Source organism: Solanum tuberosum, unplaced genomic scaffold (genome assembly GCF_000226075.1).
Source record: "Solanum tuberosum cultivar DM 1-3 516 R44 unplaced genomic scaffold, SolTub_3.0 scf00330, whole genome shotgun sequence".
NCBI lineage: Eukaryota > Viridiplantae > Streptophyta > Magnoliopsida > Solanales > Solanaceae > Solanum > Solanum tuberosum.
Genome location: NW_006239256.1, coordinates 1 through 14,490, shown reverse-complemented (window position 1 = coordinate 14,490; position 14,490 = coordinate 1). Strand labels below are relative to the sequence as shown.

At 32.8% G+C, this 14,490-nt stretch overlaps 1 protein-coding gene across 1 annotated transcript; it reads right to left on the bottom strand.

Moving 5' to 3' along the window:
• Positions 1-4,917: 4,917 nt before the first annotated feature.
• On the bottom strand, positions 4,918-7,458 carry LOC102605914 (putative UPF0481 protein At3g02645). The gene is made up of 4 exons (XM_006360807.2): positions 7,383-7,458; positions 6,736-6,834; positions 5,729-6,518; positions 4,918-5,666 (listed from the first exon to the last, which is right to left on the bottom strand). Exons 2-4 carry the CDS (start codon positions 6,811-6,813, stop codon positions 5,023-5,025), a joined length of 1,512 nt encoding a protein of 503 aa, XP_006360869.2. The 5' UTR covers positions 6,814-6,834; positions 7,383-7,458; the 3' UTR covers positions 4,918-5,022.
• Positions 7,459-14,490: the final 7,032 nt, after the last annotated feature.

The window sequence follows — 14,490 nt, the reverse complement described above, 5'->3', positions numbered from 1 at the left end:
CTCCCAAAATAATGTATTGGCTCTTATATTTTTAAAACATATTTCTTCCTGCTGGTTTGAGATAATTACTCAAAAACGTAGCTCAAAGGCTATCTTGGAAATCTCAGTTTCCTCTTTTGCTTCATTTAGAAAGCGATTACTCTTTTTCTGGAAAACTAGCCCGAAGGCTCTTTGGAAATCTCAGTTTCCAATCTTGTTTAAATGTGAAAACATTTCTTTAAAACTTCTTTGGGAATACTTAGTTCCTTAATAAATTTTTAGAAATGAACTCAACTTTATACTCTTGGCTTAACTTGAAACTCTATACTCTTTACTTAACTTGAAACTCGAGACTTAAAATGAAGTTAAAGCGTTCAATAAAGAATTTTGAACAACTTTAAAGACTTGCTCGGACTTACTTCTTAACTTCTAAGATGGACTCTAACTTCACTTGACTTTGATCCGAACTTTCCTCGAATTGGATTATGAATTCAAGGGTAATGATCTCATGTTTATGGATGAGTTCTTGACGTTTAGACGTACCTTGGAGTGTTGAAAAAAACTATAAAACATATGTACATTACCAAGGAACAAGCATGAACAAGTGGGGAATGAAAGGGAAGACTTGGCGTCCTTGGCGCTCTGAGAGGCGTGGAGCACCAGCCCTCAAACTTCAGAGGGGCCTGCTGGGCGCTCTGCTAGGCGCGCCGCCCCAAAGGGGTAAGTTTAGAACCCCTTTTGGGACGCGCTGGCAGGCGCGACGCGCCACCCCTGATCCCAGAAAACTCGACTTTTCTTCTTCATTTTTCCAACTCTAAACCACCTTAACTTCAAAGGTTCCAGCCCCGAACACTTGGAATCATAAAACCCCTCAACATACACTAGATTTTAACTCAAAAACACAACCGGAAACATGTCCCAAATCAATAAGGACTTCAACACAACCACAAGATTTCAACAAACATAACAAATCCCCTTTTTTTTCTTGAAATTAAAACGAGTTTGGCATGTGGCAGAAAGAATTAACCCAACACTATGATCTCACATACCTTAATAGGGATTACCCCCGACGAAAACCACAACGATCTTGACGGACTTTGCTTCTTCTCCTTCCTCCTCTTCTCTCCTCTTCCCTCAAGAACCCTAACTCATTCTTTTAAAAGGGAAAAACTGATTTAAAATCAGTGTAACACCTCAATATAACCAAAAGAAATGGCTAGGTAAAAGACCAAAATACCCTTACAAATTCGGGCTAACTGCCCTGCCAACAACCCAACTTCCAAAGGGCATAACTCACTCATACGAACTCGGAATCGAGTAAACTCGACGGAGTTGGAAAGATAGTTCCAAGAGATTTCCAAACATAACTGGGACTACACCTAACTCATCCTGAGCTAGGATTTATGGCCGTTCAAAGTTGATCAAAAACTCACTTTTTCCCATACTTAACCAAATTTCCAGATTTTTAAATTCTTTCCAAAAATGACTATTTCAAATTATAAGCTTCTTCATAGTTATTTCAAATTGCATGACGTTACAATATCTTTCCCTTGGGAACATTCGTCCTCGAATGAGATTACTCTTAAAAGGCTAAGGGTGTAATATCACTCAAACACCTAACAAGCAATCATGCAACAACAACAACAACAACAACAGGCTCAGTATAATTTAAAAAGCACTAAGAAGCAAATTAGTACCTTAATCTGCATTTCCTCCGGACTCAAAGAGATATGGATATCTCTTCTTCATCTCCTCTTCGGCTTCCCAAGTAGCTTCCTCAGCAAATTGGTTCCTCCAAAGGACCTTGACTAAGTCTACATCCTTTGTTCTCAATCTACGAACTTGGCGATCTAGAATTTGAGCAGGAATCTCCTCATAAGATAAGCTATCCTTGATCCTAATATTCTCAGTAGGTATGATCAACGAATGATCGCCTATGCATTTCTTCAACATGGAGATGTGAAATACCGGATGAACCGTTGTTAGTTCCTGTGGTAGCTCCAACTCATAAGCCACATTGCCAATCCTCTTGGCTATGTGGTAAGGTCCAATATACCGGGGACTAAGTTTCCCCTTCTTACCAAACCTCAGAACCCCCTTCATGGGTGAAACTTTCAAATATACCCAATCTTCTACTTCAAACTCTAACGTTCTTCTCCTAACATCGGTGTAGGATTTCTGATGACTATGTGCCGTTTTCAACCTCTCTTAAATCACTTTTTTAAATAACATGGAAATTATAAATATTATTATTACTGTGTTGATTTTAAAAAAAAATAATCAAAAATAGAAGACAAAATATAAAAAAATGAAATAATATGAAAAATTCTTAATCTGGAAATTAACTCCCCACTCGAATCGCAATTGCATTAACTACCCCACGTTATGTCGTTATCCCTGTTTCCTAATTTTTCTGACACAAATTGAAATGGAAGAACTATCTTAAAGAGACATTGTACGAACTATGAAGTGCAATATTTAGTCACACAAATTGAAATAAAAGAACTATCTTAAAAAGACATTGTACGAACTATGAAGTGCTACACATAGGTAGAATTGTCTTTTGGCGCTGTGCAAACATCCGCTCTCCATCCATTAATCATCTAGCTATAAGCAGTTGCCGCCTTTATTAGGTATTGCACTTCCGCACTGAACAGACAACAAAAGTCAGAATGAGTCCATCAACTTTTGAAGCAATGGACATGGTTAAGTCAAGAAAATAAAGAAAAGAGTTTATTGACTATAGATCAAAGATATTTTAAGCAATAACACACCAAGAGGGTAAAACTATATGTATAATTATTATTATTAAATGAATAATTGAATAACAATACTCTATAGATTATAATTTATTCAAATTTTATTAATTAAATAGATTAGATAAACATAAAAAATAATTCATATTTTGTATTACCATCAATACATCAACTAATAACAAAATCTAATACTGAAATAACTCATGAATAGTTGCAATCTCAGTACATATAACTTTTTTCATATACCTGAATTAAATAATATAATGATTTAGTCATCGTTTCAACATGATCATGTAATACATTTCAAGTTGAGGCATCATTATTCAAGTTAGGAAAAAAAAAGTTGAGGAGTCATTATGATAATCCATCTCTATTAATTATCATTCCGCCAGTTAAAAATATCGATGTTGGTGCACACCACCTTATCACGATTTGGTGAAGGAGACGGCTAAACAAAGCAAGAAATAAAAAGACGGACAGGATCATGCACAATACATGTTAAACTATAGAAGTGGATGATGACAGAAATTTTGAAAATAATAGATTTTTATGAAAAACTGGGTTGATAAAGTTGTGGGTAGCAGTTTATTTTTGGAAGTCGTGGGGTTATGGAATTGTGTATTTTATAGGGATAAGGTTAGTTAGTTATGTTTTGAAATTAAAAAATAGGAGATATTTTTTGTCAAAAGACAGTTTTTATTTTCTACTTTTTTTGTTAATTAGTTATTTATATTATCTTTTTGTGTTTCGTAATTAAAATTTTTAATTCAAAAAATAGATTTTTAATTGGTAGTAATTCTAACTTTTTTGTTGATAATTTTGGTAGTAATTCTAATTTTAAATATTTAAAAGGAGTTTTAATATTTATTTTGAAAAAGTTATTTTTATTTGTTTTAACGTCAGATTTGTTATTTAATTTGTTTGACATTCAGTTTAAAATTTAAAAATAGTAACTAAGTTTGCATAATAAAATTGTAAGTTAACAAATAAAATAAATAAATGAAGTGCTTTGTTTTAAAATAATTTTCGGACTTGATATTTTATGAAAGATGATACTAATTATTATAATATTATTTTATATCTCCTACTTTTTTTATTCGAAATCAAAAGAATAAAAAATATTTCGAAAACAGTAAAAAGTTAAGGTAACTTTAAATTATTGAATTTTTAAAAAAAGCTGTAAAAACTGCTTGTTGAATTTTTCATTATTTTTGTAGTGTTTGCAATTTTTATTTTTTATTTTTTATTTTTAGATTTTAAATTAATTTAATAATTCTTAAATTCTTTTTTTTGTGGTGCTTAGGCGTTTTTTCTTCTCCTTTTATATATAGATAGATATTAATAATAAGAGTCAAAGTCAATGGATTAGCTACCTTTTATATTACTCCACCCATCTCAAATTAGTTGTTATATTTTTTAATTGTTTTTGAAAGTTAATTTAATGAGAAAATATATTTTTAAAATGTTAATCAAAATTTATATAAATCGGTTCTCAAAAAGAAAAACACGTCAATTAATATGATACCGAAAAAGTACTAGTTTTTATTGGCGTAATATACCACAAATAATATTAATCACAATTGAAAATAAAATGACAAAAATGAATAAACATATTTTTAGGCTGAGGCACAGATATCTCGCTCTCTTTAAGGAGATTCAAGCCCACTGTGATATAATCTACACCGATCCAGCCGTATATCACTTGATTTGTCCCTTCCAGGATAAAACAACCCACCAACGTGGTACAACTCAAGTAACTCCGGACTAGTTGAAGAGTCCAAAGCTCCACAAAAAGAACAACTTCCTCCAAAATATATAAATATTCTCTTTTATGTAGTGAATATAATTAATAAAGTCTTATAATATTTTATTTGTCTGATTAACTCTCTTTTTTCACTACACTTGCCTCACTACACACTACAATACTTTTCCACACTTCTCTTCTTTTTTAACATACGCTGAAAAAAGGAAGAAACACCACTATTTATATGGGAGGAATTCTTTTTTTGTATTGAATAAGAATAATATGGATTATAATATAGATTAATGAATGGTCTAAAGGTTAATTACATAAGTTATAATATATAATGAGGTAGAATAGCGGGTGGAATTAGTGGTAGATCATCATATATTTTTTACTATGCAGGACACCAAACGATAACTAAAATCATCATCATTGATATGATTTTGCAAATTGATTTTATTAACGAGAAAATATATGTATGCATGGAATAATAATGGATGATTAACAAAACAAATCAACAATGACACATAATTAAAGCAATTACTACCTAATAACGCTTATGAAAGATAGAACAGTTTGTGCAGCCGTGAGCAAGAGAAGTATGATGGCTGCCACAGTTGAAGCTCCTGCCCAAGGACTATTAAAATAATTATGCCTCAAATTTGCTTTCATTCTGTTCCATGGTTTTTTACAATGTTCAACCGCTTTTATGCATTCTTCATTGTAATAGAAGTTGGAATGAACACCGACCCCATATGCAATTTTGTTGAAGAGGCTAGCCACTTGTGTGTCATCTCCCAGCCAGTGCTCTATGATTCCTTTCTGGCGAAGCAAATTCACATCTTTTTCTGAGTCAATAAGATAATCCATGAAAGTAGCAAAATCACTGAAATATTTTTGTTGTACATCAAATGATTGTTGCTCATAAGCAATGAGATTTCGTAAGATGGTTTCTGTACCATCTTCGACTTGAAAACAAGGGATTGTCATCAATCCATTCTCAAACTTTATATCAAATAAACTTGTTGTATGATTAACCTTTGCAAATCTAACTCCAGCTTCAGAAAGCTCTGTTGCATTTGGCATGACCTTATTACGTGTTATGGCAGCGCTACCGCCGGTAGGGTAGCTACTGCCGGTAGGGCTGCCGCTACCGGTAGGGCTGCCGCTACCAGTAGGGCCGCGTACTGGTAGGGCCGGCTACCGGTAGGGCCGCTACTGGTAGGGCCGCTACTGGTAGGGCCGCTACCGGTAGGGCTGTTACCGCCGGTAGGGCTGCTTGATGAATTTGATGTCATGGGATCATTCACATGACATGAAAATATGTGTACTAGATGAAGTAAATGTTTGATATATACTGCATTGCATTCTGTCTTTCTAAAGGATGCAACGGTCATTTTTGGCAAGTCAACAAGAAAAGTAAACGAATTATTCGCTAGTATTGTCAATGGTAATTCATCATCTTGCTTTGTTATGCGATGAAGATGTTTGAGGACAAAGAATGGAAGTTGGTTTTCTAGTAACAACAAGTCTTGGAGTATGTAACCAGGATTAATATTAATAATAATTCCTCCTTGATATATTCCACAACGCTCTCGAATAAACTCAACCACAAAACAACCATCAAGCAACAACATTTTGCAAAATTCATCAGTATCGACATCTTCTATATCGTCGTAACGCTTTATTGCTTTCTCTTTCAGTTTCTCCAATTGATTGATGCAACTTTCCATATCAAGCCCCCCTTTTCGTTTAAGAAACCGTCGTAGGTACAATAGTTTGTACTTTTCCATTGGACCAAGTAAAGGATGTCTCTTATGGTAAGGACCAATAGAGACCATCTTTGGTCTATAAGCATCTGGATTTGATTCACGTAACCACACATTTACTCTGAATATGGTACTTGATTTAATAGACGAATTGTCTAAATCCTTAAACATTTCAAAAATTTGATTTACAAATTTCTTTGTTCGTGACCCTAATGGATCATTTGTTTCCTTTATCTCGATTACATGATCCACTTCCCTCCCTTCTTCTATCTGTAATAGATAAAGAGTCATTGGGTTTTTTGCAATACAATTGAGGCCAAATCTAAGTGTCTATCTATGCATTTTTCCTTTTGTAACATAGTAGTTAGTAGCACATATAAATTAAACCATTGTTAGTGAACATGTTAGGACCATGAGGTAGACCTAAATTTACATTGAAGAAAAGGAAAAAACTATTCTATTTTGTATAGTTGAGAGAGTGAGAGACCTCATCTTTTTTAGTTTGAAAAAGCAGTGGAATTTGGTCATCATCTATTTGGGCCATCTCAATGGAGTACTGTGTCATCCCTCTTTCGTCAATGGTAACCTATAAAAGACGCATTTTCTTGATAAGTTTCAATTCATAGATACTATGGCTATTATTATTGAGACGGTGCTGACCAGTTGGATATTGTGTAAATATATGAGAAATTTATCAAAACAATATATATTTAGCATTAAATAGGACGACTCCATAGCTATAATTTACTTAATTATGGAAAATAGCAAAATGTTAGGGGAAGAGGTAGGAGAGAGGCGATTGAGATCTAGGAGAAGTGTATTTTTTGCTGATTTTGAAGAAAAATAATACAAATACAAACTGATTTGTATCAACATGAATACATATTAGCAGGAGAGAGGCAAGCGAGATCGAGAGACGAGCGAGATCTCAAGAGAGAGAAGAGAGGCGAGCAATATCAAAAGAGGAAGGAGAGAGGATTGTATTTTATATTTATTTTGCATTGTACTTTGTATTTCTTTTGTATCAATTGTATTAGAAATACAATGAATACAATTGTATCCATCCTCTCTTTGATCAGATACAAATACATAGTGTTTAGCATAGAACAAGAAAATTTAGAAATAAAGAAATACCTCTTTGGTTTGGATATTTCTTTTTCTTTCTTCTTTTTTCTTTCTAATCTATGAGACCGGTCACCTGTAAATTTATAAGAGAAAATGAGATAAAATATTATTCATATGTAATATAATAATATTTTAATATGTGGCTTTGTGTTGGTCTTTCAACAAACAAAATATTGTTGGCCAATGATGGAAAGATAAGGAGATATTTTTTTCCAAAGTCTAGTGTGACTAGTCAATGATTCCTCAATTTTTTGTCGAAGTCGTTAGTGTGACTAAGAGATATTGACATATTTGTTGTACTATAATAATAGCATACACCTTTTAAATTTCTAACCTTTATTTATATTAGAGTTTTGGAAATCATTTTCTTGATATATTTAGTATGTATATTTTTACTATCAGAAAAATGATATGAACAAATTCACGGATAATTTAGTTTTTCATGGATTTTTCTATCAAAATAAATCGGATGTAAAAAATCTTCCAGTGCAATTTCAATTTGCATATAAATTACATGCAGATTGTTTTGCAAGAAATAAAAATTCATGAAAAATAATAATTTCCGCAAGTAATTTCCCCATGAAAAATCTCAAGTAAATTTGTAAAGAGCTCTAAACTTACCCCATAATGGAGGTGCGACACAATATTAAGCTCATCACCACACAAATTGTATAATGAGGAAACACTCACTCAATCAACAATTGTGTTACAACAAAATCTAGTTCTCAACGTCACCAGTAAAAGCTAGAACAGTTTGTATAACAATGAATACAAAAAGTGTTACAACAATTTGAATGTATTCCTTCTTATTGGCAGGAGAGAGAGGGGAAAGAGAGAGGAGCGGGCAGGAGAGAGGATGAGAGAGAGGAGAGGACAAGAGAGAGGAGAGGGCAAGAAAGAGGGAGGAGAGGCAAGGGAGATAGGAGACACAGAGAGAGAGAGAGAGAGAGAAGAGGGTAGGAGAGGCAAGGGAGAGAGAAGAAGAGTTTGCTATAAAAACAACATATTGCTCTTTTTTGTAATATCTTGAAACTATAGCTATTTTTCATAAATAAGTTACTAATTTGATAATTTTTCCTAAATATATTAAAAATTATAGTGGTAGCACAACTTACTTTAGCACTTGAAAGATGTTAAAGGAAGGGGGGTGTATTTAAACACCCGTATAGTTTAAGTGCTAAAGTAAGTTGTGCTGCCAAGTTTATGATGATTTTTATGTGTTTTCTCTTTCAAAAAGAACACACAACTAATTAACAATGAGTAACCAACAAAAATTGTCATTAAGTGATAATTATTTTTTCCTTGTTAATTAACGGCTTTGAGTTTAAATTCTAAAAATAGGCCTACTTCTAAAATGAGATTTTATATCGCGAATTCAAATTATTTAGAGTATATCAAATTAAACACTCAATGACCATGGAAGAAAACAATGATGACTAAGAATCTTTTAAATAAAAATATGATTATTCCATTTTAGGTATAAATTAATATAACTAGTTGGTAGTGTTTGACATAGAACGAGAAAATGCACAAAATTACCTCTTTGGTTTGACTCTTTCTTCTTTTGTGTCTATTCAATTCTTCCTTCTCATGGATTTTTCATTGGAATGGAGTATCTTTCTATATTATATAGAAGAAAAAAAAGGAGAAGAAATACAGATAATTGAAGTTAGTATTTGGATGCATGTGTAGGGTAGGGTGTGTTTATGGTGCTATCGGTTATTTTATAAAATTTATATTATTTTATTTTACATAAAAATTAGACTTTTTGAAATAGTCTCATTATATCGATTTTTCATTAGTATAAGTACAATTAAGTTAATTTTTGATATTTTTTGTTAAACGTTATGGTGGGAAGATGCGGAGGACATAAGTTAGGATAGAAAGTTAGTAGTGCGCTATACTAGTAGGTAGGACTGCATTTTCTTGTTACACTATACTTTTAGAATTATTCTTGTAGTTTCTTGTTCTTTTATTTCCATTACTATCTATGATTTCATGTAGTTCAACAATTATAGTATAATTTTATTGTAGTATTGTTCTATTATACTATATGTTGTTTTTATTACTATCTATTGTCTCTTGTACTTTCATTGCATCTTTTTCTAGCTAGATTGCTTTCTTCTTAAGCCGAGGGTCTATATATCGAAAACAACTACCTGACTACCTCACATATAATGTATTGGCAAAATCTGCATATACTCTACCCTCCTAGACTTTACTTTGTGGGACTACATTAAATGAGTGGTTATTGTCGCGTGTAAGAGTCACATATAGAAGCATACTTTCCTAAAATTTTGATAGAAACTCTCTAAACGCTTTTGCAGTTTTAAAAGTGACCATCAAGGATATACTAAAGATAACAAAAATGGATATCCATTCCACTATTTTTACAGTACTGTAAAATAGGGTTAAACAAAGACAACAAATTTATATTATATACGGTTGAAAAGATATTAATCAACTGAATGAAGCTCAAGAACTAAGTCTACTAAAATTAACTATCCAGTAAAAATAAATTAAATCATATAAAAAAAGGATGTAATATCTTGTAGCTTATTAATCAAATCAATAAATATCTTGTTACTCAAAATGTTAAAACTAATTTAGTTTCGATGAAAAGTAACATAATGTAGTCATTTTCATCATTCCAAGTCCAGGGATAGAAAATTAATATATTATTATTTTAAAATTTAATATATAATATAAATTTACACATAAATTTATTTGATATAATTAGCTTTATTTTGTTCAACACAAAAAAGTTCTTGATCGGCAATAGTTTTTTTTTGTTTTGAGAAATCTATTGACTCAAGTCAATGACTATATATACTCCACAATATTTTACATTTGAGTAAAAAAAATTTTAATTTATATATTAACTTATTTTATCATATCATTTCAAAAAATTCCTATTCTCAGATACATCACTCTTACGCGATGTATTGAAACATGTGTATTTTGTATCAATAAAAGTAATGTATCGGGATGCAATGTTTCGAAACGTTGAGCGATGTATCGGGACATGTGAGTCTTGTATTAACAAAGGTAATATATTGAGACGCGATGTATCGGGACGTTGATGAGTGATGTATCCAAAATTCTTAAATTTTAAAAGATTTTTGTAATTTGAAAAAGACTAGGGATATGATGTAATTAGCTCTTAACACTATGAGATTTGTGTAAAATTATTTAAATTTTAAGAGGGGTTTTGTAATTTAAAAAAAAAGTAGAGACAACGAGTAAGCTTTTATCGTTATACTGACATAATGCATTTAAAGGGGAGTGTATTTTGGTAGGAACACGGGAAACTTAAGTGATTATTCTGTTTTGATTCATATTGATTTTACATTTTCCTAAAATTATTAAGAATAGTATGATAAAAAGTAATAAAGTTCTTTTAATTTATTAAAAAAAATAATTTATTTTTAATATATATACAAATAAAGTAAAATAAAACGAAGAGACTAATTGAAGAAGACGTAAGCATTTAAAAAACGTGCTTAGCTTCTTTCTTTTGTAATTATCAACTATGTACTGGAATAGACATGCATGTGCATGAACTGTGTAGTAATAAATTATGGGAAAAGGGATAAATATACCTCCGAACTTTCGAAAATGGTATGTCAATACCCTTAGTCATACTTTCCGTTCATTAGTGCCCTCGCCGTCCAATAACTAGTGCACATTTGCCCCTCCCACTAACGGAAAACTCATTTTGTACACGTGGCACAATCCTACGCCTCAATCCGGATTGATCAAATATTTAACCCAAATTTCAAATACCCGTTTAACCTGCCCCATTACCCATTTAACTCGCCCAATACATCCATTACCCACATCAAAATTTGTTCATGTTGGAGAACCCCACGTAGAAATCTCGAACATGTGTTGAAAGCTGAATCTGTATCAGTGTTTTAGGGATTGTGGAGTTGAACAATGTTCAGATTTGAATGAAAACTACAAATGGAACTCACTTCCTCGAAGAATTGGCAGATCAACTACAAATAGGATCCAAACTCTATATAATTTCAGTCTCTGTTGGAAGTTATCCTTCCTAGAATTGCATCAGACGTATTCGTGCCCTAACTCTTTCTTTACCAAAAAGGACATACAAGTAGCAGAGCATGCAAATAAATTGCAATGTTTTGATCTGGTTATGTTTTGTTTCATTTTCGATTACTCTAATTATTATTTTTTCCTGAGAGATGATGTTAATAAATTTAATTTGCAAAAACTTTATCCAAGGCAAAGTGATTTTAAGTCTCTTCTTCAAGATTTTGGCAAGGCGTTTTTTCTTTGTAGAAATAGGTGCTTTGAATTCTCGATCTCTTTTGTTTAATTGTTCAAGTAGATGATTGAAAGAGTATATGGAAAGATAAAAGAAGAAGAAGGAGGAGAAGGGGGTGAGGGGGTGGGGGACGGCAACGACAGCGGCGACCTTACGAGGAAGAAGAAGAGTTAAAGTAAATGGGGCTTTTTCTTTAGGTTTGTAGATAGTTTGTTAAGTGGGTAATTGGGCGGGTTAAACGGGTATTTGGAATTTGGGTTAAAGATTTGGTCAACCCGGGTTAAGGCGTAGGATTGTGCCACGTGTACAAAAAGAGTCTTCTGTTAGTGGGAGGGGCAAATGTGCACTAGTTATTGGACGGCGAGGGCATTAGTGGACGAAAAGTATGACGGAGGGTATTGACATACCATTTTCGAAAGTTCGGGGGTATATTTGTCCCTTTTCCCATAAATTATTAATGGTGTATTTTAATGATACATAAGTGCCTAGCTGGACAAATTACTATTTATAATGATACAATATTTATGATGTTCATGTGGGCACCTATTTATCTTTAAAATATACTATTAAATAGTGTAGGGGGAATAGGCCTTGCCCAAAGTTTGGGATTGTTACAACAATTTCGGTCAAAGTTCGGATATATTTCGAACCTTTTTCCCTACTTTTTTCGTAGTTTACAAATAAAATAAATTTCATTTCAAAAAAATTGAAGATTTCATGGGTAAAATTCCGATCAAACTTAAACTGTTTGACTCTCGACAGACGAAAAGTGTCACATAAATTGAAACAGAGGGAGTAATTATTTTTTGTATGTGAGGTGACAAGTTTAGTTATTGTCTCTTATACTTTAATTACGTGTTCTTCTAGATTTTTCTTGTCTCGAGCTGAGGGCCTATCGGAAATAACATGTTCTCCACCTCACCTCTGAAATAAAGACAAGATCTTTGTACATTTTATCCTTCCAGACCCTACTTTGTGGGAATACACTGAATATGTTGTTCATTGTTATCATTGTTGTTGTTATGTAAAAATAAGAAGTAGAAGTTAGAACACGATACTAAGTATACATACTTCCATAAGAATTTGATAAAAAATCTATAGATGCTTTGCTAGTTTAAAAGTGACGAATCAAGGGCATAAGAAAGACAACAAGAGTATAGATCATTTCTACTATTTTAAAGTATTATAAAATAGAGTTAAGCAAAGAAATTTAATCTATATTATACATGGGTAAAAATATATTAATTAATACGTAAATGTGTCAATGTACCTTAGTGAAGATTGTATTCATAGTTGTTATAATTAAGCATTATTGTTAGTTAGTTAGTTAGTTACACGTCACATCACAGAGTCAGTTACAAATAATTACAACTAGCTTCATAGTTAGTTAGGATCAGTTACAGTTAGTCATTTTGTATATATACATGTATTACATACTGTTTTTCTTATCAATGAAGTAACCATTCTCTTCTCTCTGTAAACTCTCTTCTCTCTGCACATTCATACTTCATGTTAGATTCACAAGCTTAATATGGTATCAGAGCAGGGATCGAGAGTAGATCGAGAGCTAGCTTTTGTTTACAGCATCAATTTTGAGTGATTTAGTTCAAATTAATTCAGATTTGAGCTCCAAATTTCGTCTTCAATGGCTCCTGATGTAGCTGAGACGACTCAATTGGGGAATCCTCTGGTTACTGCAACCATTGATCACCTACATCCTCTGTATTTGTATCCGTCAGATGCACCGGGATAGCTTAATGTTGGAATTATGCTTACCGGAACTGACAACTATACTCTGTGGAGCAAAGCTATGCAATTAGCCATGCTTGGGAAGAACAAAATTGGGTTTATCAATGGCGCTGTCAAGAGTGATCAATTTCTAAGAAACTTGAGTCAGTTATGGGATCGCTGTAATGCAATTGTGGTTTCGTGGATCTTATGCAATGTAAGTAAAGATCTACATAGTGGTGTACTGTTCTGTTCAGATGCTTACTTGATTTGGGGAGATCTGAAGGAGAGGTTCAACAAAATTAACAATTCTCGCATTTTTCAGTTACATAAGGAGATATTCACTCTTGTTCAAGGTGTTTCTTCTGTTTCTGTATACTATTCCAAATTGAAGGATTTATGGGATGAGTATGATTCCATAATGCCTCCATCTTCTTGCAATTGTCCTAAGTCTAGGGATTTTTTTGAGCACCTATAGTTTCAGAGGATGTTACAGTTTTTAATGGGACTTAATGATAATTACAGTCAGGCTAGAAGTCAAATATTGTTAATGCCCTCAACTTCCTACTGTTAATCAGGCTTATGCCATGATTAATCAAGATGAGAGTAAAAAATTGGTAGCTGGATCTAGTAGGATGCTTCCTGAGTAGTTTTTCCCCTACAACAATGTTTACTGCCAGGCCTGGAATTCAGAAACCAAAGAAGGCCTATAATCCAAATGTCTTTTTGTGTATTTTTGTCATCTGAAAGTCGACTGTCTTAAGCTGCTAAAATGTGATTTTTGTCACAAGACTGGACATCTCAAAGTAATTGTTATAGGCTCATTGGTTATCCTCCTCACTACAAAGGTAAGAGAGATGGAGTTGTAGCTGGTAATTAAACATATGATGCTGGACTTGTACAGTCACAGGACTATGTACCTCCTCCTTATCAAGCTTGTTATTCACCACCTCAAGCCTTTTTTCAGCACTTCCAGCAGTATCAATATCCCTCCCAACCTATGGTGCCTATGTTTACTCCTGTGCAGCATCAACAATTGCTCAAAATGCTGGATCAAACAGACCATTCATGACTCTCATGGTACTGCAAATATGGCAG